Below are 24,369 nucleotides of genomic sequence, written 5' to 3'. Positions count from 1 at the left end.
GGGGAGGATCATCAAGGACTCCAGTCACCCCAGCCATAAACTGTTCAGACTGCTTCCATCAGGAAGGAGGTTCTGCAGCATCCGGTCCCGTACCAGCAGACTGAGAGACAGCTTTTTCCATCAGGCCATCAGACTGCTGAACACGTCATAGACACCTCAGCTTCACTACTGGAACTTCAACATTATGCACTCCACACTGTATATAAATGCCACTTGTTTTGCACATGTCTCAACTCTGTATATTTTATATATTTTATTATTATTATTATTATTATTATTATTATTATTATTATTATTTTTTATTTTTTTTTTTTAATTAATTTATTTATTTTTACTATTTAATTTGTAAAAATGTGTATACACACACACACACACACACACACACACACATACACACACACACACACACACACACACACACACACGTAGGAAAATATTTAGTATACACATCCAGAAATGCATACACTATTATATATTGTACATATATTTATTAGTTTCAGGTTGGCCATTCTTGTATTTTGCTCGTTTGTGTTGTTGTGTTTGCACATCTCTGTTGCTTGTGGGGCTCGCACACAAGAATTTCACTCGCATGTGCTGTGCCAGTGTGCCTGCACATGTGATGTGACAATAAAAGTGATTTGATTTGATTTGATTTGAATAATTTAGCATACCTGAGCTTTTCTCTGTGTTTTCCTTCCTTAAGAATGGCTTCTTGACAGCCACTGTCACTCACCCTTCTGATGATCTTTTAGATACTTTTCACCTGGTGAGGCTGTCTTAGGTCTGTCTTTTGTCTTCTACCTGTTCAATTTTCTCAGATTTTAGTGAGAACACATTGTACCCCATGCCAAGATATACAAAGCTTTTGACTAATAGTTTTTTGAGAATCACATTGGTTGGTGCAAATACTATTTTATGCCTATCAAACTCCATTATCTTTGGCATAAAAAAATAGATTCAACTGAAGAAGCTTGAATAAACTGTGTGCTTTTGCACAAGGCTGATAGTAACAAAGTCCCAAAAGATATTCAAAATAGGTTCTTTGCTAAGTGTTCTGTTTTGAGTAAACACAACACTGGCTCATCTCTTGAGCTTGAATGATTCAAAGGTCAATGTTAAGTGGCTTAATAAACAACTGAAAATAAGGGGAAAAGCAGCCAGTGTCCAAAAAGAAAAAAAATCTTTAAAAGGCCTTCAAAAAACCTGGAGAACCAATCAATACCTTAAAAAAAAAAAAAAAAATTACAAGACTTGGAAGCAAAAACGAAAGAAATGAGGGACAGCTCGAGACTTTTGCACAGCACTTCGTGCACTAGAGCCTTCTGCAAACATCTGATCAGATGTTGATACTGCAGTAGTGCTTCCGAGGGCACATGCTGCATGACATTTCAGTCTGCAGGCTATGCACCCACCGACATTATGCAACTCCCGCACAAACGTTCTCGATTACATCGAGAAGTGGTTTGATTTCCTGGAGTTGAATGGATGGAGATGAACAGATTGATTTTCTTTGGGTTTTATTTTTGTTTTTAATCAAGAAAAACGCCATTATTTGACAGGTTTAGTCGGTGCCCATGTTTGACCAGTAAGTCCTCTTTGATATTTGGTGACCCCTGGAGGGAAGAAATGGCATTGCACTCCAGGATACAGATCGACCTATACTGTGTGCTAAATGAGCCGGTGTTCATACAGTACTCAGTACAGGCTGCTCAGAACAGACTGCGATCCAGAGTCATCACCTGCACTCTTCTACACTTATTTAAAGTGACTTATAAAGCCCTGGCGAGGCCACCAGTTGGGGGCGTGGTTTTCTCTGACAAGCAGTACCTTTCCTCATATTTGTAATGTTTTGCCCTCCCCTGTAGGCAGTCACATGAGCAGTGTCAGCTCTCCCGTGACACTTTTTAACAAATAACAGAGGGAACGAGGCGTGCCGCGGTAGTTGTATTATTATTGGGCAGCACATCTTTCGCAGCATCCAACTCTAGGGGAAGCTAATCTCGGTCAGCCAGCCCATTGCTTCCACATTTGTGAGTCTACTGCGCATCTGACGCGAGAGACTTCTCCACACAACTGACACAGGCTCAACCAAACACCCAGCTTCCAAACCAACAAAAGGAGTTCACAAGCAGGAAGTGGTTGAAAGTGTGCCGAGAGGTAAGGTTGACTCTGCTCGGTGTTTTAGCTGGGGGCGGGGGGAAGGCACATCACATCACGGGGCGCGTTTCGTGGCAAACATGTTTGATTTTGCCGATTGAATGACAGTTCAGGAGCATTTAGATCAGCTGTGTTGTTTACATTATGGCGGGATCAGCCGGCCCGAACTTCCTGACCGTCGGGCTTGGGGAGAAATTTACCCAAAATGCACCAGCACACGCATAGTTAAGCGTTTGCCCCGATTTACCCTTCTCTGGAGATGTAAAGTTTTTATGCTCCAGTTGCTCCACCCTCATCCAACGTACATGTGACGGAAGCGGTGATTTATTTTACCTACCTACATGTTTATAAAAATAGGGTCCGGGGACCCAGGAGGGCCTATAATTCCCGATAGACTGAATCGTGGTTTTCGTCGTCATCATCATTTATCATCGTAAACCTCAGCACAGTGCGTCACTGACAGCATCTTGCAGAGCATGCGCCATAATGCCCGTTTCAGCATCAACTAGAATACAGGAACTCACAAACTGATGCATGTGGCTATCTCTGAATGCTTAACTTCCCTTTTATAACCACCAAGAAGTCGTTTGTCATGATGGGGGTAAGCCTATGTAATTTACGAAAGACTTGCAACTAACACAAAACAAATAACAGCTGAGAAGCTCTGTGAATTCAAGTGCCTTTCTGACGCTTTCTTTAGTTTATGTCTCAAATGAGACAAAGGAAAACCTCATGTGAGCAGGTGACACCAATAAGTGTTTGCCCTTTTTTGTTGTTATCCTTGAGAAATAGATCTAAATTAACTGTCTATTTAACAGATAGTATCATTGACATAAATCAGTTGCTAGCTAGAACCCTCTATAATAATTTGGAGAAAATGTACCTGGCGTGTTCAGTCAAGCTCTGTTGTGTATGACTTAGGTGGCAGTCTGGGTTTCCTATCATGTGATTTCTGTAGCTGAGCTAATAGCTTTCAGAAAGCTGCTCTGCTGGTTCAGTGATGAAAAATATCTCCTTGAGGAATAATTACAAAGCGAATGCTGAGAGGAACAAAACACGCAAGGCCACCTGGTTGCTGCTCAGCTGAGGTGGCTGCTGTTTTTTTTTCCTCTCTCCTGTATGTCAAAACAGACAAGCAGCTGTGAATCAGGTGACTACAAATACCGACCTGAAGTGTGAGCAGGAACTTCATAATGAAGTCTGCTATAAACTTGGCCTGCAGATTCTTTCTGCAGCATGTGAGCGTTTGATCGTGATGATAAAGAAAAAACAAAAGTACTTACTTTTAAACCAGCTAATTCTCAGCTGGTGAAGAGTAACTACTTGATCAGGGCTTGTAAGTATTTATAAGACGTTCTAGGGCATTTGCTGTTGTTTCACACGATGATCACTTGTTTTTAGGAGGCACTGAAAGGGGCGAGGAGGCAAATTCTCAGCGTGATTTCAAAACTGTGTGAAAATGGAGTTCCTATTGACCGTGCCACGCCCTTTAGCCTGCAGGCTTTCATATGTCCAAGTCAACAAAAGGAGAATGGGAGATAAGTGAGAGATAAATTGGGCTTAACAAATGACAGCAATCTGTGTTGTGCACAAAGCAGACAGACAAGGTAGAAGTGACTCAGGCCATCAACTCCAAGTTCAGATGCTGCCTGCCTGAAGCAGATTAAACTCCGTAGAACTGCTTCAAAATGGTTTTAAAACGGTCTCTATTGGTTTCTTTTTTTCCACAGGAGTAGACTAAGCAGAACCTCTTCTCTGCAGCCATGTCAAACGAACACACGCCCCTGATCACCTCAGGGGTGTGCGGTCTGAATGTGACTGCAGCGGTATGTGGCACGGATGCGGACCCCACCCAAGAATCCAGCTCCGGGACGCCAAATCAGAATCCTCGAAAATTGAACACGTTTTTCGGTGTTATGGTGCCAACTGTCCTCTCAATGTTCAGCATTGTGCTATTTCTGAGAACAGGTGAGAGGCGCATGTTTGAACAGATTTTAAAAAAGCCATGCTTGGCATGTTTTTAATGGCTCACGTCATTGTGCTGTAGTGACTCACGTGGTGTGATCTCCTTCTTTGCAGGGTTTGTGGTTGGTCATGCGGGCCTGTTGCAGGCTCTTTTGATGGTGGTTGTAGCCTACACCATCATATCTCTTACGATACTGTCCATCTGTGCTATTTCCACCAATGGTGCGATACAGGGCGGTGGAGCGTATTGTATCCTTACAGACCAAACTGTTTCAAACTTTTTTTTTTTAAAATCATCCTTTGCCACAGTTTCAGGTGAACCATAAGCCTTAACAAAAACACAATCAGACATGATAAGCCGGTCTCTGGGACCAGAGTTTGGAGGAAGTATTGGTTTAATGTTCTTTCTAGCAAAAATCTTTGCATGTGGAGGCTATGTTCTAGGTCTCGTAGAAGCCATACTTGATGTATTTGGAGAAGATCCCGGTAAGGTCCTACTCGTATTTTGTTTCACTATATATATATTTTTTCCATTAAATGATCTACTTCATTTACTTTATCCCATAAGTTTTCTGCCTGATTTTTTCTTTTTAGACTCCTCTGTGTCCACGGGCGTGCGGGTGCTTCCCCAGGGTTACTGGTACACAGTGTTGTATTCTGCAGTAATCCTTCTGCTGTGTCTGCTTGTGTGTCTGGTGGGCGCCCACATCTACTCCCGCACTGCCTTCGTCATCCTTCTGGTGGTCACTGTATCGCTGCTGTCTGTCTTCATCAGTTCTGTAGCAGTCAAACCTCAAGAATTCTTCATTACCCACCACGGACCTAGCAACCAGACCCTCCATTACAACGCCAGCTACACTGGTTTCAGCGCCACCACACTGAAGAACAACCTGGGCCGTAAGTATAGATGGGCCACAAGTGTTAATGCTTGTAAGGACAGGGAAGCATCTATTTAAGGTCTTGCTGAGGTTCCTCTTTTTTTCCCCCTTTCTCTCTAGCTGGTTACTCGTTGGACTACAGCACCAACTCTGTCATGTCTTTTGCCACCGTGTTTGCGGTCATGTTCACCAGCTGCACAGGAATCATGGCTGGAGCCAACATGTCAGGTGAAAATTTGTTGGGGGTGACAGTGCTACTAGCGATATTTTTAAATACTTTCCTTTTTCTTGAATGTTTACGTCTTTTTGATTATTTGAACGACATTTCAGAGGCAGATATTGCAGTTTCTACCAAAATCTAGTGGTAGATTTAAAAGCAGGACTTTCACTTCCTGTTATCGTTTCTTATATTATCTTGCGTTACCACAATACCCAAAAGATCTCTGTGACTGTTTTCTCAAGGTCTCCTCATGGTGCATTATGCACTGCGCAGAGGTCTTGAGTCATCCCTCATTTCTTTATATTTTGTGAGGAAAGAATTTAAATGCATGGAGTAATTTATTGAAAAGTGCAAAGATACATGAAAACATGAGAGGAAAAGACAAAAACAGAGTCTAACAAGCTTGAAAGTCAATATTTGGTGCGTTCAACTTTATTCTTTAATGCACCCTGTCATGTCTTTAAGTAGTCTTCACTAATAGTTCTCCAGGCCTCTTGAAAGACATTCAAAGCTCGTCTTTGGATGTTGGCTGCTTTTTGTTCCATTTTCTGTCACAATGCTTCGATGCTGATCGTGCTCCACTGTGTGGTTTTTCTGTCCAGGTAGGTTTTTTTCTGCATTGGTAGTATGTTTGCAAACTGATGACATTCATAATTTCATCAATTTTAGCAAGGTCTCTGACACCACTGACTGAAATGGAGTGCAGAACCTTGACAGAGTCTCCACTGTGTTTCACAGATGGCTGTAAATATCCTTGACCTCCTCTGTACATATTTCCTTTTCTCTTAAGAATTCCTTGATAGCCATCCTTTCACAGAGATTGTTTCTGATAAAGCTTCAGCGAACAGTTTATGGATCAACTGGTGGACGAGATTTATTTCTCAGTTCTCTGTCAGGCCTTAGCTGGACCTTTTCTCGTTTCTTAAGGGCATGACTTTCAGATAATATTGTGGATATTTTTTAAGACCTGGAAACAAGTGGACAAGTAGACGTTTGTTCTCCACTTGTCCAGGTTCCAAATAGTTTTTAAGGACACGCTGCACACTAAGCTGACATGTGTCAAGTTTTCAGCTGATAGCTCTTTGGGAATCATGTAAATATTTAAAAAATACTTTTTTGTATCTATCAAACTTTGTTATCTTTTCTTAAGAAATGGCAACAAATGATGTCTGTGAAGGTTCTCAGTCATCCAGGTCATCGTAGTCTAAGGAGCTTGGAAGGAAAAGCGTCTGGACTTCTTTAAGTTGCTTGAAGACGTTTCACCTCTCATCCGAGAAGCTTCTTCAGTTCTAAGGTCAAATGGTGGGGAGTCCCAGATTTAAACCCAGTGGCAGTATTATCCCCCCAAAGAGGGACAAAAGGACCCCCTGATGATCCTCTACCTAATCACATGAGCCGAGGTGTGAAACTGGGTGTGGGTCCCAATCAGCCAGGGTTTCGGGTGAGCTCATTGTGAAACCTGGGCCCACCCTATCATGTGATTTCCTGAGGTCAGATGGCCCAGGGTGTGAGTGGGCGTTAAGGCGTCTGGGAAGGGATCTCAAAACTGGATTATAGATGGCAGACAGTTCGTGTCGCAAACCACTGGGACTCTCCACCATTTGACCCTTAGAACTGAAGACGCTTCTCGGATGAGAGGTGAAACGTCTTCTAGCAACTTAAAGAAGTCCAGACGCTTTTCTTTCCAAGCTCCTTAGACGGCAACAAATGATGTGTTTTTGCAACACGTTGCTGGTAACAAAGTGCCTAAAGGTTCTGCGCTAAGTTGTCTGTTTTGTGTAAACGCAACACTGGTTCATCCCTTGAGTTAGGTGTCTTTTGGGTGTCAGTGTGAAGTGGTTTATGAAAGACATTCTTCTGGAGATGGTCAGGTGCAATTACTGGAGTGTAAATGAGTGAAGAAGCGGCCAATTCAAAAGCTCTTTTGAAAGCCTGGAGAACTATTCCTTGAAACATAATAGTCTGGCTCCTTATCAGAGAAGTATAAAGAATCGGTGGTGGCTCAAGACCTTTGCACAATACTGTATGAACATGCAAAAATTGGTCTCACGTACATAAACATGCACTTCATGACAGCAGCTCTTACTCCACTCATCTCTGCAGGGGAGCTGAAGAATCCGAGTGTTGCAATCCCTAAAGGCACCATCATAGCCGTCAGTTACACTTTCATCGTCTACGTCCTGCTCTTCCTCATGATCAGCGCTACCTGTGACAGGTCGGAAATGGCTTATCAAATATAAATGACATAAAAATAGGACGTTTGAGTTATGATAACAAACATATTTCTTTAGGACCCTGTTGATTCAAGATTATGGCTTTTTGCAACGGATCAACTTATGGCCACCGTTTGTCACTATTGGGATATACTGCGCCTCACTGTCAGCAGCGATGTGTGCCATGATAGGAGCGTCCCGTATCCTGCATGCTCTTGCTCTGGATCACCTCTTTGGTAAGGCTCATCCTTTTTTTTTAAATATTTTTTTATACTTCTTATGGGATTAATTATGAAACTTTAATGGTTTTCCTCAAAGGCTTGCCATTAGCCCCAGCTGCCATCACATCAGCTTCAGGAAATCCTTGGGTGGCGGTGCTGTTCACCTGGGGCCTGACACAGGTGAGTTCCTGCAGCCCGCAGGTCCCTGTTTTTGAAATTGGAACTGGTTGACTAACCTGTAGTTTGTGGCTTGTTGCAGTGCGTGGTGTTTGCAGGGGAGCTCAATGTGATAGCAGGTTTGGTGACTGTTTTCTACTTACTTGCCTACGCTGCAGTTGACTTGGCCTGTTTGGCGCTTGAGTGGGCATCAGCTCCAAATTTCAGGTAATGAGCACAGACTGTATATTAAAAGATGGCTGTAGCCTCTGGGTTAAAAAAAATGGAGCCAATGGACGAATGCTTTAAACTAGGATTTTTTTTTTTTTTAAAGGTTAACTCGTATGGACCCAAAACCTTACTACTTGCATGATTAATCACCTCATTAAACACTTAAACTTTTGACTTAATGTGCAAGTTAGCATAGTGTTCATGTTATAAAATGTAGCCCTGTTTAGTGTAAAACAGCTGATAAAGCACTATATGTGTAAAAAGTTGCTACCACACTATCATGCTGTGCCCAGTGCTTTTTGATTCAGAGCCACACCTTGCTTGTGATGTCTAGTTTCAAAATATGCACATGTTAATGACTAAAATGCTTAACTCATGCTTAAGGTTTTAAATTCTGCAAAATGTCTTAAGTAGAGTCGTAATAAATACTGATCAACCAGTAGTGAAAGAACAATAAAAACTTGTGTGGTGTCTGCTGACCTCTGTCAGTGGCAACTCATTGTTGACATTGTGGAACCTACAATGTCGTTACATTAACAGACAACAGCAAGCTTCATCATATTAGCATGAATTCAGCAGGAGGATAAGTTGCAGTGAAGCTGCAGCAATAATGTGTCACTGCATTAGCTGATTTTGGTTATAATCTGAATGGTTTCCAGCAAAAGTGAAAAACATTTTAGGTTTGCAAATGTGAGAACTTGTTGCTTTTCTGTATTATCGTGAGGTTATTGTTTAATTGTTAGGAGTCTGTGTTGACAAGAAAGATGTGATGGTAATTTTTCAAAATACGTCTGACATTTTCAGAGAACAAATGGTTAATAGATTTGATTGTGACCGCAAAGCAGTTGAAAGCACTTAGTAACAGGACTGTAAATATCACAGCCCGAGAGCATTTTAGTCCTTCTGTGCCTACATTTAACATTGTGCTATGGTACCATGAAAGTGTAATCAATTAATCAATTCTGGAAGGACATAAGAAAACACTTGTTCTGTGACACTACAAAAGCTAAACATATATTGCCATAAAAGTGATATCCATCCGCTCGTGCTGTTCATGTCTTGTCTGTGTGTGTGTTTAACAGACCAACCTTCCAGCTCTTTTCCTGGCACACCTGCCTGCTGGGGATTGTGAGCTGTTTGGCCATGATGTTCGTCATCAATCCCGTGTACTCCTCGGGCAGCATCGTGCTCCTCCTACTGCTGCTGCTTTTCCTCCACTACAGATCGCCCACTAGCAGCTGGGGCTACATCAGCCAGGCTCTCATTTTCCACCAGGTTATCTGGACACAGTCACTCGCACTCATACACACAAAGTCCAGCATGCACTACAGTTTCTCAATAGTTTCGCTTCTCTTTATCCGCTCTGGTTTTTAGGTGCGCAAGTATCTGCTGATGCTGGATGTGAGGAAAGACCACGTGAAGTTCTGGAGGCCGCAGGTGTTGTTGATGGTGGCCAACCCCCGCTCTTCCAGCCAGCTCATCCTGTTTGTAAATCAGCTGAAGAAGGGAGGACTGTATGTGCTGGGTCATGTGCAGCTGGGAGATCTGGGTAATGCTCATTAGGTGGCGTGTTATGGCCGTCTGCAGCTAACAGTATTAAATTACTCTTATCGTTGTGGTTTTGCTTATGACTTAACTGAAGTTGCTGCTGCTGTTGTTTGAAGGCCTCAGATACTCACATTCAGTATCAGTTTTGCACTGTTTGGGTTCTGTGACTAATTCGTACCAAAGCATTTTGTTACCTGTAGTGCTGAAACATTGTGTATTTATAGCTAAAACCTACCTTTTGATGTCCTGTGCCTGGAAAGCCTGACGCTATGAATCAACTTGCAGTCATCTGTAAGTTGTAGGATTCATATGAGCTCTGACAGGCCTGATCACACATACCATCATGAAAAGTTTCCTTGTGGGGACTTAATGTGCAGGAGCTTTTGCACTTGACTTTTTTCCTGTGGCACAGTAGCTTCAAACTGAGGGTTCAGATAGATAATTAGCTCCTTATTGATTTGGCCTTGCGGAACTACATTTCTTTTTATTCAATCCTTAATCCATACTGCCACAATCCACTATCCTGCTGGGGCCTTTCTGCGTGGAGTCTGCATGTTCTGATGTTTGTGTGGGTTAGGTTAGCTAAAATGATTATTCTAAATTGCCCATAGGTGCAAATGTGAGTGTGAATGGTTGTCTGTCTCTATGTGCTAGCCCTGCGATAGCCTGGGGACCTGACCAGGGTTCGACTCATTCTGTGGCATCTTGGAGAGGCTCCAGCTGAGTTGCTCCAGATGTTTATTTGAGTGTGGATGTGTGTGAATATCAGATAGAAAGCACTTAGACATAGAAAAACATGCTTTTATGAATGGGTGAATGAAACATGTTGCATAAAGCACTTTAAGTGCTTGAGCAGGACAGTGCTGTATAAGAATCAGTCCATTTACCACTCACCATTTCCTTGATGAAATTGCATCTATTAAATGAAGCTCTCAGCTTAGTTTTGGTGAATGTATTTTTCTGTCTACTCTGTGTTTTAGACACCTTGCCTTCAGATCCAGTCCAGCAGCAGTACAACTTTTGGATGAGCCTAGTTGATAAACTTGGGGTGAAGGCCTTTGTTGACCTGACACTCTCTCCTACTGTCAGACAGGGAACTCAGCATCTGCTTCGCATCACAGGCCTAGGTAAGCTCATTTTTGTCTCCTCGCTTTTCTGGTGATTGCATTCAGTCCAGAGTGTGACGTTACTTTATGTGCTGACTCCTACATTCCTCTAAAAGGTGGCATGAAGCCCAACATGCTGATTTTGGGGTTCTATGACAGCTGCACTCCTGAGGACTTCCTCCTGCAGGACTCTGCCTTCTGCGACACAGCAGTGGAACGAGGCGGCGAGGATGAATTTAATTTTGGGGTTGACCTGCCTTCACTGCAGGCTCATTTCCCCCCCGTCCGGGATGCAGAAAGCCCGCGGTGGCTCGCACCAGAGGAATACGTTGGGATAATTTCTGACGCCATTAAAATGAACAAGAGCGTGTGCCTGGGTCGGTATTTCTTCCAGTTAGAGGGAGAAGATAAAGACAGCAAGGTTGACGGCTCGGAGCGGATTATAGACGTGTGGCCGCTCAACCTGCTCCAGCCGGGCAGCCGTGACTACGAGGACGTGTGCAGCCTCTTTCTGCTGCAGATGGCCTGCGTACTCAACATGTCCAACAAATGGCGGCATGCAAAAATGAGAATTTTCCTCAACGTGGGAACCGCTTCCAGCGACCAGGGATGGATGGTCAACGAAGAGGCCTTTCGAGAGCTGCTGAGGAAGCTGAGGATCAGGGCGTCGATAAAGATCGTGCCATGGGACTCTGTGGTGCAGCACCACACTCCCACCGCAGAGCCAGCACAAGCTCCGTCCAAGAGCTTCTTGTCAGCAGTGAACCACATGTTGATGGAGCACAGCTCGCAAGCTACCGTTCGCTTCCTGTATTTACCTCAACCTCCTTCACAACGCAGCCAGTCACAGGTGTTTCTAGCTCAGCTGGAAGCAGTGACCAATGAATTGGGTCCAACGCTTCTAATTCACGGTGTCACCCCAGTCACGTACACTGACCTCTGAGCATGTGCGGTGATGACTTTTTGTCATCGCAGTACGATTTGTCATTGAAATAGTGTCTTATCTCATTGTTCACTTAAATGCGGGTAGCAACGATGGTCAAGTAGCACTTGAGGTCTTTCATTTAAATATGATATTTCCTTATTTTTATATACTTGAACTATTGAACTGGCTTCAACTGAACCAGGAACCGGGAGAATACTTTGCTTTTGTTGATACAACCTTCTTCTTGCATTATCTTCAGACCTGTCTAAACAAAATCAGGCCAAAGGCTCTTCGTAACAAACGCGCACGTTGTTTTAAGCTGCGCGGGTTGCCCAGGGCATTACATATAGAATATATCTGTCTATAATTTCAGTGCTGAAATGCTGAGCTTTGGATTAACAAAAACGAGTGCAGAATAAATTCCTCTAGTTCAGTTTCTAAATGGCATTGTGTTCTTTTTGTTTGTACTTTTTTTTGCTGCCTACTTTCGTTCCTTCGCTCTCATGTTTCTGCTGGTTGCTGGACCAAGAGATCCAAAGACGTCTTTTGTTTGGGACCCTGTTTCATTCAGATTTGTATTTATTTGTTTTTGTTGTTGTTTTTCATGTCCTCATGCCAATTTATGAATTTTTTTCCCCAGTGATATAAAAGGAATTGTTACAGTTTTGACATTAGAATGATACATTTGTTGCTATTATTTGTGTTTATTTAAAAAAAAAAAAAAAAGTGGATTGGACTTGGTGCTAGCAGAGCAGACTCTAAAAGTACTTCAGAAAGGGTTATCCAGTTACGTTGGAGGTGATAAATAATGATAACAATAACGCTGAACAAATATATTTCATATAATCATATTTCAGTCTTTCATGGTGAGGATGACATTTCAGACCAGTAAAGACAAACAAGTTTTCATCACATTTTTACAAAATATTCAAGTAACCATATTTACAACATGAGATGTCACAACACACCGAGTTTGTTGTCACTGCTGAAAAAGCATCAGCGTGTTCTTGTTTGTGCTTGATGAGAACACTTTTGGACTCTTGCACTCTAATATTACTGAAATTACTGCCACAGGCACTGTCTGTTGTCATCCCTGGAGCTGTTACGTAAATTAATATTTTTGTTGTAACCACTTATGTGTTCAAACCACAGAATGTAATAAAAACAGATCAAATCTACATATCTGCCAGTTGTATTACGATTCTTTTTTTCTTTGCCTTCAGTGCAATTCTCACATCAGAAAAGTCATTCTCACTACTCTTACTGCAGAATAATTTACTCCGCCCACGTTAACTTTTCTCATTGTTTTTATACAGTGCTGTAGTTTTTCCACATACTTCACAGCTAAAGATAGAAGTTGTTGTGTTGATGCACTTTTCATCTTAATCTCATTAAAACACAGTTTGCACTCTTGATTGCTCACTTTCCTGATTACTGCATTAGTGTTTTTACTGTAATCCAGGGGTAGGCAACCTTTCTGATGACGAGTGCCATTTAAAATTTCCTCAGAAGTCAGTGTGCCATATGATTGCATTAGCAATAAATTTAATAACGCTCTATATTAACGGTTACACACTATATAGAACCACTTTATAGAATTATATTTGTTCACAGATGAAACCAAAAAAAAAGACACTTTTTATCCATAACAAGAACTCCATAACAGCAAATGAACTATACAACAGAAAATACAAATGTTATTTATGGTCTCCTCACAACAATGATAAGAAAAATAAACTGGGCCAATATGGCATGTTTGTTAATACAGAGACACACATGTTAATGTGATCTCTGGTCTCCCACTCAGAGACATAGGTCTCCGACTGTCCAGCATTCAGACGGCTACCTGAGGACACTCATGTGAGAAAATCTGCTTACACAGATATGTAGAACCAAATACTGTCAATAAGGCCTCTGCAATGTTCTGAAGACAGTTAAACTTGTCAGGTAGTGATGTCCAGCAGGTGAAAATGCAAGCTCCATGAACACACACAGCTGTGGATTCCAGCTGCTTCGATGTTATATATATGATTTCTATACATTTTACACCAGATGGAAACTTTGGTTGTAAGATTCAGATAATTATTTATTAAAAGCTAGACATTTTAAATGAGAATAAGAAGGTATTTCTTTGTGTCCCCCTTTCCCTGTTAATGCCCTACCTGGCCCCGCTGGCAAAACTTTGCTAGACCCGCCCCTGCACAGTTACCAGCTGTCAGCTACATTAAAAAAAAGGATCCTGGTGTTATTTGTCTCTCAGAAACAGTTCATAACTTCCCTTCAACTCATTCATGTCACCTAAAAGGTAAACCTGTTTCTCCATCCCCTGCTCAGCTCTGATGATTCAGTAAGGACATCTCCTGGTTTCATCTGCATGTTTCCCTCTCACCAGATATACAAACCGATATCATGGCCAGCAGCTTTTACAGCTGTGGCTCCAGCAAACATCAGCTACTAGAAAGTAATACTAAATACATTCTAACAACAGCTGATCAAGCTTAAACGTGCTGCTGTTGTTTAACGCGACATCCGGCGGTTTCCTCTTTCTGGTGCAAAGTTGGTGATAAACAAACGATCAGCGGTTCATTGATCGTTTCATGATTGAAGTAGCAACAGGTGAGAGAGGGGGAGAGAATGAGAGAAGAAGAGGCAACTGTGCAGCGCAATGACAGAATAACTCCAGCTTTGTGTCTTTTTTTATTCTAGCTGAAGTCCGGGACAAACTGTTCCTTTTCACCTCAATACGAAACGCATAATATTTTCTCTGAATACGGGACGATTCAGTCTTTTTACAGGACGGTTGGCAACTCTACTAACTAACCTTATGAATAAAATAAAGTTCACTATTAGTACCATCAAAGCACCCACCCAGCTGTATAGAAACTCCGTCATGCTAGCTAGTACGCAGTAAGAGTTATTGTAACTGACTGTAAAAAGTCAGCAAAACGAAAATAAACTCCACCTAAACTTGGTTTATATCTGACCCAGATGGACTGCAGGTCATAACTTCTTACCTGAAGTTCAGTTCACCTGACACTCAGACCGGCGGCCGCCTGGGTCTCTCCTCCTGCCTCCCCTTTCCCTCATCCACCTGCTGGCCTCCACCACTTGCTAATGTTACTGAATCTGAGGAAGCACCACCACAGCCACCAGGCACGTGCAGAGGGGGGGGGCGGAAGGGGCTTGAGCACCCGCCCCTTTCCTGATGGGTGCCCAAAGTGCCCTTTTGTTGAGGCAATTGTTTTTTTGTTTTTTTTTAATTATTTCTTTTTATATGTGTGTGTGCGTGTGGAGTCCTGTCTGTGCCCCTCAACAATAATATTTAACTATTAATCACAGTTTTGCTAAATAAAAGGATCTGGCTTGTATTAGTCACATGATCACATTTAACCAATGATCGCAGAACGCGCTGGTTACGAGCCGGGAACGAGCTCACAAAGAGCACGCGCATTTTTTGCGGTCCGGAGCTGTAGGAGAAACACAAGTTAACTCAGAGACACAGACTGATGCGACAAAACCAGTAAGTAGGTGTACAGCGTACACTGTAGTGTATAGCACCCAGGAGTATTAGCTTATTACGTACACGTTGGTAAGCTGTCTTGTGGCAACTGACGAACTGAAACAAACGAGCGTGCTGTGTGTGCAACAGCGCGACAAACATTACCTGTCCTAACTGCACAAGTAGTGCTGGTCATAGCTGCTAGCTCACTGGGTAAGGCTGTCATGGGTCTGTAGCTCTGTCACCGTTTTAGGGAACATATTTAGTTTTAAAGTAAGTTACAGAGCATTTCCTGCCTTTCTGGGGGGATTATATTTCACTAAAAAACGATCTAATATGCATGTCCACATAATAATGATTATAATTATAATATTTAAAAAACACACGCTGTATTTTAAAGAACGTACATTAAGAAACAGATTATATTAGATTTATATTTTAAATAAGACAAAATGCTGATTTTACAGCAGCAAAATTATTGTATCTCTACAGTTTAAAAATGTAATAAGCTTTCTCCCTGCACAGAGTGGATAGTGAAACAAATGGAATCATCATAAATACATTATTTCATATTTATTACTTTTTTCCCCTCATTGCTTTATTATTGTAGCTCTAGTAATAAATAATAAGGGAAGGATTCTGGATCAGCACCATGATGGAAACTTGTGCCCACAGTATATACAGTATTCTGAAGAAGGTCTAAAATGTCACTGTGTGTGCATGTGTGTGTTTTATGTATATGGATTTTTAAATTATTACTCATGATATAACATTGTCCAGACATGCCTGGTAAGGACATGAGGAGGAAACAGTAGGAGCTGTATGAGGCTACTAAAGGTAATGGATCCCTCAGCAGCTGGATTACAAAGAGCACAGGTAACATTAACACATGTACCAGTTGTTGGAGAGATATTCCAGTATAAACAAAAATAATAAGCACAACTGAAATGTTTTGCTTCTATAACATTTTTCTGTCATCATTTTATTATAGATTAAGTGTAAGAGTTGTTAAGTGTGGATAATTAAATAATAGTTTATTGCAATAGCAAGTTGTGCCTTGTTCTCAGATGGACAGCAAGTGGAGAGTGATATATGAAATGATGGGATGGAAGGAAGAAGAGAAGCAAAGAGTGATTCACAGTCTAGTTTATTTCTCAGTTTTTTGTTGCCTTATGGTTCCAAGCGCTGTCACCAATCTTTGCATTTTGTTATTATCTCATGACACTTGTTTAATCAGCTACCATCTCTCCTATGGAGTTTTTAATGTCTACAGTCTCAGATCAGCACAGCCCTGCCCTCCAGCACTATCAGCAGCAGGAGCAGCAGCAACACCTTAACAGCAACATTGTACCCATCAGGTAAAACATAGGCTACGTTTGCTTTGCCTTGTTACCCATATTAGATTCTTGATGAATGTGTGTTGTTGTTATTCAGCCTGGTTCAATGTGCCCCTTTTTAGCTTTAAGCACCCGCCCCTTTAAACGTCTCTGCCCTGACAGCCACCACCAAACAACTGAGTTATTTTTACACACCGACCAGCATCTGGCCAATCCACCACCTTTCATTGTTTATACAGTTACAAAGAAAAAAAAAAGTCACCGGGCCACCGAGCAAATGCCCGGTATGCCTGACGGCCAGTCCAGCTATGGGCGTGGCATCAGTTAACCCTTTGCGTGCCAACTGTGGCACGCATGCCTAGGGTTGCCAACCCCTGCTGTAATCAGTTTACTACTTTTTCATATTTGTATGAAAGAGCAATCAAACTCTCTCAGGGGTATGAAATAACCCTTTGATTGAAAGCAAACCAAGCCACATACAAAGTCACACAGATCACCTTTCATCCCTATTCTGAACGTCATCAGGTCATCTTGACCATGTCAACATGCCTAAGGTAAAACGGTGAAACCAGTTTGTTGTCTAAGAGTTAAAACAGTCGTGAATGGGTTTTATTCACCATAGAGTTGAAGTAATTCAGTAATATTTGAGTGATAATTTTCTCCTGCAGAAAAAAAACAACCTCAATATCAGTGCAGATGGAGTCACATGACTACTCCCTGTTTTCACCGGTCCAATCGTTTTTCTTGCATGAGCTTCGTAGTTTCCTAATGAGGAATGTCGACATCCGAAGACAGTCCGGCAAGAGCATTGTAAGAAGCGCATTCTGTAAGTTGTTGGAAAAGTGACATGTTAACGTATTGGAGGGGATCATTTCTAAGCTATAACAGTTTAGCACTTTATAACTGACCTGGACTGCGTGTGATAGACAGCCAGTGGTGCAGCTGGAGTGACCCACGGTGTTCAAAGCCTCACGAGCAAACGCTGTAGCGCTCTTCATGAAGCTGTTCACTTTCACATTTTTTGTCATGTTGGTGGACACCAGGAAGGGAGCCACACACTGAGGAGAGATTAAGGGAGCAAGAGTTATTTGGCTTTTAACTGAAAAAAAAAAAAAGAAATTTTGAAATTTGACCAGAGTTGCACACTTTACCTGGACAGTAATTCCCTTTGACTTGTACTCTGCATGGAGACACTGAGAGAAGTATGTTACGAAAGTCTGGAATAAAGAAGAAAACAGACAAACCAACAAGTGAGCATCATCAAACCGTGTGCCAGTGAGAAAACATTACAGTGTGACGGGGTCAGCGTATATCTGAAACAATGAGTGCAAGTACGTCATACTGAAACAGCACCTTGGAGGCAGAGTAAAGCGTCAACAAAGGCTGTGGATGGACACCTGTCATAGACGAGATGTTGATGATCAGCCCCTTTCCTCTGGGTCAAAGATGGAAGGCAGACATCCATTACATCATCCCATACCTTGCTACCTAATAATCACTTTAAATTTGAATGTTTCTGTCTTTACCTTTTAACCATGTCTGGGAGAACCAGTCTGGTCATCTGAATTGAGACAACATAAACTCATTTAGGTATCAATGAGTGGTTATTTATTGGAGAAAGCTGTGAAAATTACTCAGAAATACCCACAAAGACCTCTCACCTGAGGGACTGACAGTATGTTACAGTTGATCACTTGAGTGATTTTCTGGTCAGAAAAACACAGAAAATGAAAAAAGGATTGTTATCAGAAGAAATATGTTAAACAGTTCATTAACTGTTTAATAACATTAAAACACGACAACGCTTACCTGTTCAGCATCCGGTATTTCCAGGAAATAGGCAAAACAGTCAGTACTGGTCATTCCCACATTGTTAACTATGTGGCATAAGGACATGCAAAATTAGCAGCTTCAGTAAGTAAGTATGTAAGAAAAAGGCAAGTTGGAAAGTAGGTGGGTATGTATTACCCAGAATTCCAATCTGCAGGCCTTGTAGTTCCTTGGCTATGGCAGTGTAGATACTGTAGCCATGTGTGAAGTCCACTGGGATGGTCTGAGTCTTTCTTCCATACACACCCTCTGACGAAAACAAACAATATATTTTTGATTATTTTGTCTCAATAGCCGCAGAAAGTAGTATTTTCCTTGAACTCACCGATTTCTCTGGCAACAGTTTGAAGCTTGTTATCACATCTGCTTATTAAAACAATATCCAGGCCTCTTCGTGCCAGCTGGAAGAGAAAAAGAGAGAGTTTGTGGCTGTCACACAACAAGGAGACAAAGTCAGTCAAATTGTTTTATAATTCTGAACTTAAAAAACACATGTCTTGGTCTTGGAGTTTACTATCAACAATTTTATTAACTGTGAAAACTTATTTATAAGCTAGCTGTAAAATTGATAATTTTTCACACTGCGTGAACAAAAATATATTTGCAAGAATGATTATCACATCAACAGTACATCATGAGGCGATATTAATTGCTGCATGACTACACACTACCTAAAACTCCATCGTAATAACGCAGCTACATTATAAGATACTGAAATTCACAACTTTCTGTTTTCCGTGAAAAGAAGTGACAAAAGTAACAAAAGAAAGTCTCGGCTACAAAATAGCTGTGTGTGTGTGTGTGTGTGGGTGTGTGTGTGTGTGTGTGGGAGAGAGAGCGATTGTTAAGGGGAGCTGATGACTCACCTCAGTGGCATAAGCTTTACCAATACCAGATGTGGCACCGGTGACAACTGCACAGAGGAGAAAGCAGAAAAACGTCAGATCAGTTTTATTTCTTTCAACACTCCTGTCAAACCCAGCAGGAGTTTTAAACATGGATTTGTTGTGGACAAAGATAATGTGTTTTGCTTTCCTTATACAAAAATACATTTTTAAATGTGGATTCAAAGCAGAAACTTCCATTATTTCTGATCAGCAGTACGGCACAACCAGCATTACTGTGAATGTAGTGATAACCAACTAGTAAGATTGCTAGTTGACAGAGGATATCAAAAAGCAGAATAATAAAAATCAGTATCATCTGATAGGTTTACTGGAATAATAGCAGTCAAAAAAAAGGGCAAAATTGTATCTATTAATAAAAAAGATCCAGTTACAGATTCACGTGTAGAATTAGACTATTTTGTATTTAGTGCAGATAAACATATACCTCAAATGCAACTTTATTTGCATGCCTCATCTCAACGAGTCATTCCAAAGTAACAATGTAATTTTAGAAGCATTTAGGAGGAAATGTAACCAACACAAGAGTAAAAGTTGCAAGTGGAATGTAAGAATGTGATTTCAGAGTAATCAGCCTTGATTTAAATGAACGGAGTGCTGCAGCAGGCCTCTAGTTCTCTGAGAGTTTGCTTCAGATACGTGGAGCATTAAAATTAAACGCTTCTTCTACTTGTTTAGTTTGTGCTCTGGGGATAGATAGACCTGTCCCAGATAAGCTTAGAGATTTGTGTGGCGGCCAACATAGCAGCAGATAACACATGTATTTTTTTTTTTTTTGATCAAGGTCTTTTTATTGAACAAAGAATTGCTTCCAACAACAATTATGGCAAAATTAACAGACAGTTGTGCCCCCACCCCCCCAGAACAGTGTAACTAAAACCCAGCCAGAGAGGAAAGGAGAGACAAAATAACATAAAATAAAATAAAGTTACAGATACAAAGTGAATAATAAAATAAATGAACAACAGCAAGAGAAAAAAAAAAAAAAACCCCACTCACACGCACATTAAGCAATAGTATCCGGACTTAATCTTTCAAAGTAAGTAAGAAAAGGTTGCCATGTGTCATAGAACCGCCGAACCGAACCTTTTACAGTGTAGCGGATCTTTTCCAGCTGAGTATAGTACATGACATCCTTAACCCATTGCCCATATACAGGTGGAAGTGGCTCTTTCCATTTCAATAATATCATTCTACGGGAGATAACACATGTATTTTGACTGCAAACCAGTCAGTTCTATGTAAACCGAAGACACTGTGATGATCTGAGAGTTGGCATGATAAAAATGTTAAGAAAAGAGGTACCATGTCCAGGGCTTTGCAGTCCTGACCCTAAAACCGCCACAGCTGGCACTGTTACATTTGAAGAGTACACTGTAATTCCTCTTCTTTAACCTTACCTGCCCATTGTCCGTATGTTCTCAAGTCCACTTGCCATTTTGATGATAAAACAAACTCTCTAAATCCACACCAACATCTCCAAGTGATTTTCAGAAGGTAGAAAGTCACAGTCATTCCTCCAATGATGGCCAGTAGGTCAGCAAACAACATCTTGTTGCAGAGCTCCTTTGCTTCTAGCTCAGAGTACAAAATGCCAAAAAAGTGGCTCAACTGCCAAACTTTGGGCAGTGAAAACTGTTTATCTGTAACGCCCCTCCTCCTCCACATTACCCCACCCCTGATTGAATGCTGCTGTCATGAAAGGTGACCCTGCTGGACACATATGGCCCTAAACCTCCATTACAGACCACTTTTTGGAAGCACACCTAAGCTTTTGAGTCTTTACAGAGTTGTACACTATAATTTCATAATGATATTATTAAGAGTTTGTTCACTTAACATAAAAACATCAAGTTGCAGTTGATCGTAAGCATGCTAAACGACAAGGGAAAGCTCTTAGTTGTAACTGTCATGTCCGATGGCACAAAATGCAAAGTTTTTTGTTAAGATGTCTTTCAAACATGCTGCAGTTGTAGTGTTTCTGTTTTTTATTTTTGTCTTCAAGCCCAAGCTTACTTTCTCCAATATACAGCTCTTTCTGTAACCCGAGTCCTGTATGGTACGTATAAATGTCAGGATTTCCCTTTAACGCGCTGCAGGATGCAGCAGGTTCTAACAGCAATCACATGTGAATCTAATCGTCAAAAGCCTGGAAGTACGACTCATCAAATGGTGTCAGTGCAGATAAAAGCAATAACGTAGTTGTGACAGCTACTGACAGCTGATAAATCTCAGCTGCAGTTACAATCTGTCACCTTTTATTGTCAGTAGAAACAGTCCCATCCATTCATGCAACAACCAACGTCTGTACACTGATAAACTCAAAATGCTCTCGATAATTGTCTGAGCAACAATACATGTGATAGCCCATAAATGCTACACAAGCATATTTAGAGCTGTGATCAAGCTGCTATCATTAAAATGATAAAAAATTGAACTGGGTCACTTGCAGTGTTCAGAGCCATAATGACTCCCCGTGGCAAAATAAAGTGTGTTTTGTGTAAAAATGGGTCAATTCATATTTCTACAAGTGTGTCTTACATTACTAACCCCTCTCTACCATAAAAAAAATACTATATGCATTCAAGATTACTTATTTTCCCACTTTCACACTAAGTTTTAGCAGAAATAGCATAAACTACTGTGTCCCCGATCAGGTTTGTTCAGGTTCAGTTACCAACATGTGAAAAATTCAATTAAACTCCATTTGTGTGTTGTTTATATGGAGCTAAAGTTTAGCCCCATATAAACAACACACACGCTACAGATGATTCAGTATTGTGTAGAACCACTTAGCAACATCAAGTTTAAATCAACGTTTTATGTGTGACTTTATTAGTGTCTTACATCAGTGTGGATTCATTTTGTTTGCTTTGTTGCTTCAGTTTGTTTAGGTTTGTGGGGATTCATTTATGGGCAGCTCTCTTAAGGTGCCGCTGCAACATTTCAGTTAGGTTGGGATTTGCGAAACAAGCTAAAATCATCACGCCTCCACCACCATGTTTGACAGTCGGTGTGACGTGTTTTGACTGATATGCTGTGTTTGGTTTTCTCCAAATGTGGCCAAACATCTCCACACTGGTCTTGAGGACATTGTTCCAGAATTCTTGTGGTTGTTCAGATGAAACTTTGGAAACCTAAGCTGTGCTGCCATGCTCTTTTTTTTTGAGAGAAGAGGCTTTCTCCTTGCAACACAAACAAGCCCTGCTTGTTCAATGTTTTTCTAACTGTACTGTCATGAACTTTAACATTTAACATGCTATCTGAGATGTGTTTTTGAATTTACCTGAGCATTTCACAATCTGATCTTGGGGTGAATTCTCAAAACTTCAGTTTTTATAGAGGTCACATTTATAGAGGTAAATGTGAGATACTTGTTAATAGTTCTAACAGCAATCTGGAAGTATAGTAGCAAAACTGAGGGATGGTTAAAGTTCATTTGTACTATAATACCCAAAGGGTATTTCAGATTGACCAAAAGTTATGTCGGACAATGCTAAGGATTTTCTATGAGTCTGTTGTGGCCAGTGCTATCCTCTATGCTCTTGCATGCTGGGGCAGAAGGTTGAGGTTTGCTGATGCCAACACACTAAATATACTGATCTGCAAGGCCAGTAATGTTGTGGGGACGGAGCTGGACTCCCTTAAGGTGGTGTCTGAGAGGCGGATGTTGTCCCAGATGAGGACAAAGGTGGATAATACCTCCCACCCACTCCATGACGTGCCGGCTAGTCACAGGAGCACGTTCAGCGAGAGACTGAGATTACCAGAAAGCACCACAGGAATCATTCCTGCCCGTGGCCATCTCCCTGTACAACTCCTCCATCTAATACACTGTAAACATTTCAATAGTTACACCCTTTTGCACATGCTCTACAGTAAAATAGCAAATGACAAAGTTCACAGTTTAGAGTCAAATGTCAGTCATATATATTCTCACCTCTGTAATATTCTTGTCAGTCTTCTTGATATTTATGATTGAGCAATTTGTTATATTAGTCCTGTTTTTAAAATTTCAAATTCTGCAACCTATTGTATTACATAATTAGTTTAGTCTGTTACTGTCTTGGAGCAACTGTAACCCACATAATTTCCTTGAGTATTAGTAAATTATTCTGATTCTGAAGTAACATAAAATAAAATCACATGTCTCACCAACAAGAACTGCAAATTAATCATAATTATACATCTGTACTGTATATAAAAAAGCAACATGTAGTCTCTTTTCATGTCCATTCACTGTAGGTGTGGATCTATTGCATGGCGTTCCTCACAGCAAGAAGCTGTTGAGCAAAATCAATACAGCTCTTCCTGCATCTGGAGCTTGTGAAGGACATCTCAGTCGTGCAGGACTCCTGTTCACTGCTAAACAGTTAGAGCTTCACAGAAAGAACCTTGAGAGCAAACTGCTGCTGAAGCTTAACCATCATCTCACTGAGTTAAGAAATGGCACATTTTTGCTAAATCTGCAGAAATAGATGCACACCCATACAATTTATGGTAAACTGAGCTGCCTTGTATGTACATATGTTGAAGTTGCCTCGTTCTAATGTTTTCTCTGAGGCTGCTGCCATTTGGAGCAAAAATTAATATATAGTTTACAGCATATCTTGTCACTGGAAATTGTTTGCACTGGTTTTTTTGGGGGGGTTTTTTTTGGTTTTTTTGTTTTTTTTGTCCCGTTTGACTCTTTTGCCATCAGAATTGTTATCTAAAGGCAAAGAAAGATGCCCAACGGATTTACTTTACCAAATTGACCATCCCAGCCTTGCCGTAATGGTCCATTTGATTCACCTTTTATTGTTTATTTTATTTTCACTTACTGAATACGGGACAGACTTGACTGGGGGAAAGAAGGGGAGATAGAAAGAGGGAAAGAGAAACAGCTGAGAAGAGGGACGGGGGAGAAGGGCAAAAAACAAAAACCAACAGAACGGGCAGAGAAAAAAAAAAAAAGCATATATCGATCACCTGGATCACCTGCTGAGAAAGAAAAAAGAAAACAAGCAGAAGAGAACAAGAGTACTAGAATAAACAACATCACAATGATATATGGGAATATGACAGTAAATACTAAATATTAAACATTATTGTGCAGCACATAAGATCAACAGAACACAGTGTGCTTTGAGGTAGGAGCCAAAAAGGGTGTAGTTTGTGGGTGTGATCACCCGTGTG

The 24,369-nt window shown here is 41.1% G+C and overlaps 3 protein-coding genes across 10 annotated transcripts in view; 2 read left to right on the top strand and 1 right to left on the bottom strand.

Moving 5' to 3' along the window:
* Positions 1-1,742: 1,742 nt before the first annotated feature.
* On the top strand, positions 1,743-12,798 carry slc12a9 (solute carrier family 12 member 9). 2 transcript variants are annotated; one of them, XM_082550181.1, is made up of 14 exons: positions 1,743-2,157; positions 3,888-4,125; positions 4,237-4,371; positions 4,471-4,608; positions 4,717-5,019; positions 5,121-5,228; positions 7,324-7,435; positions 7,512-7,669; positions 7,752-7,834; positions 7,914-8,038; positions 9,124-9,316; positions 9,416-9,590; positions 10,570-10,716; positions 10,812-12,798. In XM_082550181.1, the coding sequence occupies exons 2-14, from the start codon at positions 3,921-3,923 to the stop codon at positions 11,636-11,638; spliced, it is 2,709 nt and encodes a 902-aa protein (XP_082406307.1). In that variant the 5' UTR covers positions 1,743-2,157; positions 3,888-3,920; the 3' UTR covers positions 11,639-12,798. The 2 variants fall into 2 exon arrangements, with proteins under 2 accessions (XP_082406307.1, XP_082406308.1); XM_082550182.1 differs by lacking the exon at positions 1,743-2,157 and adding an exon at positions 2,325-2,758.
* A 2,234-nt stretch (positions 12,799-15,032) lies between these two features.
* Positions 15,033-24,369, top strand: part of gucy2d (guanylate cyclase 2D, retinal) — a 29,104-nt gene continuing 19,767 nt past the window's right edge. For 5 of the 7 annotated variants that reach the window (XM_082548949.1, XM_082548948.1, XM_082548954.1 and 2 more), the window contains exons 1-3: positions 15,033-15,140; positions 15,900-15,995; positions 16,377-16,477. The gene's annotated coding sequence lies outside the window, so the exon portion shown is untranslated. Of the gene's footprint in view, positions 15,141-15,899; positions 16,250-16,376; positions 16,478-24,369 lie in introns of all 7 variants that reach the window. The other 2 variants (XM_082548951.1, XM_082548950.1) reach the window with 2 other exon arrangements.
* On the bottom strand, positions 16,852-23,423 carry hsd20b2 (hydroxysteroid (20-beta) dehydrogenase 2). The gene is made up of 10 exons (XM_082548956.1): positions 20,592-23,423; positions 19,153-19,199; positions 18,612-18,687; positions 18,425-18,535; positions 18,266-18,333; positions 18,118-18,162; positions 17,983-18,017; positions 17,810-17,891; positions 17,608-17,673; positions 16,852-17,514 (listed from the first exon to the last, which is right to left on the bottom strand). The coding sequence occupies exons 1-10, from the start codon at positions 20,857-20,859 to the stop codon at positions 17,167-17,169; spliced, it is 1,146 nt and encodes a 381-aa protein (XP_082405082.1). The 5' UTR covers positions 20,860-23,423; the 3' UTR covers positions 16,852-17,166.

Source organism: Aulonocara stuartgranti, assembly GCF_965226115.1.
Source record: "Aulonocara stuartgranti genome assembly, chromosome: 10".
Classification (NCBI taxonomy): domain Eukaryota; kingdom Metazoa; phylum Chordata; class Actinopteri; order Cichliformes; family Cichlidae; genus Aulonocara; species Aulonocara stuartgranti.
The sequence above is the reverse complement of the archived record's forward strand: the minus strand, read 5'-3'. Positions and strand labels throughout refer to the sequence as shown.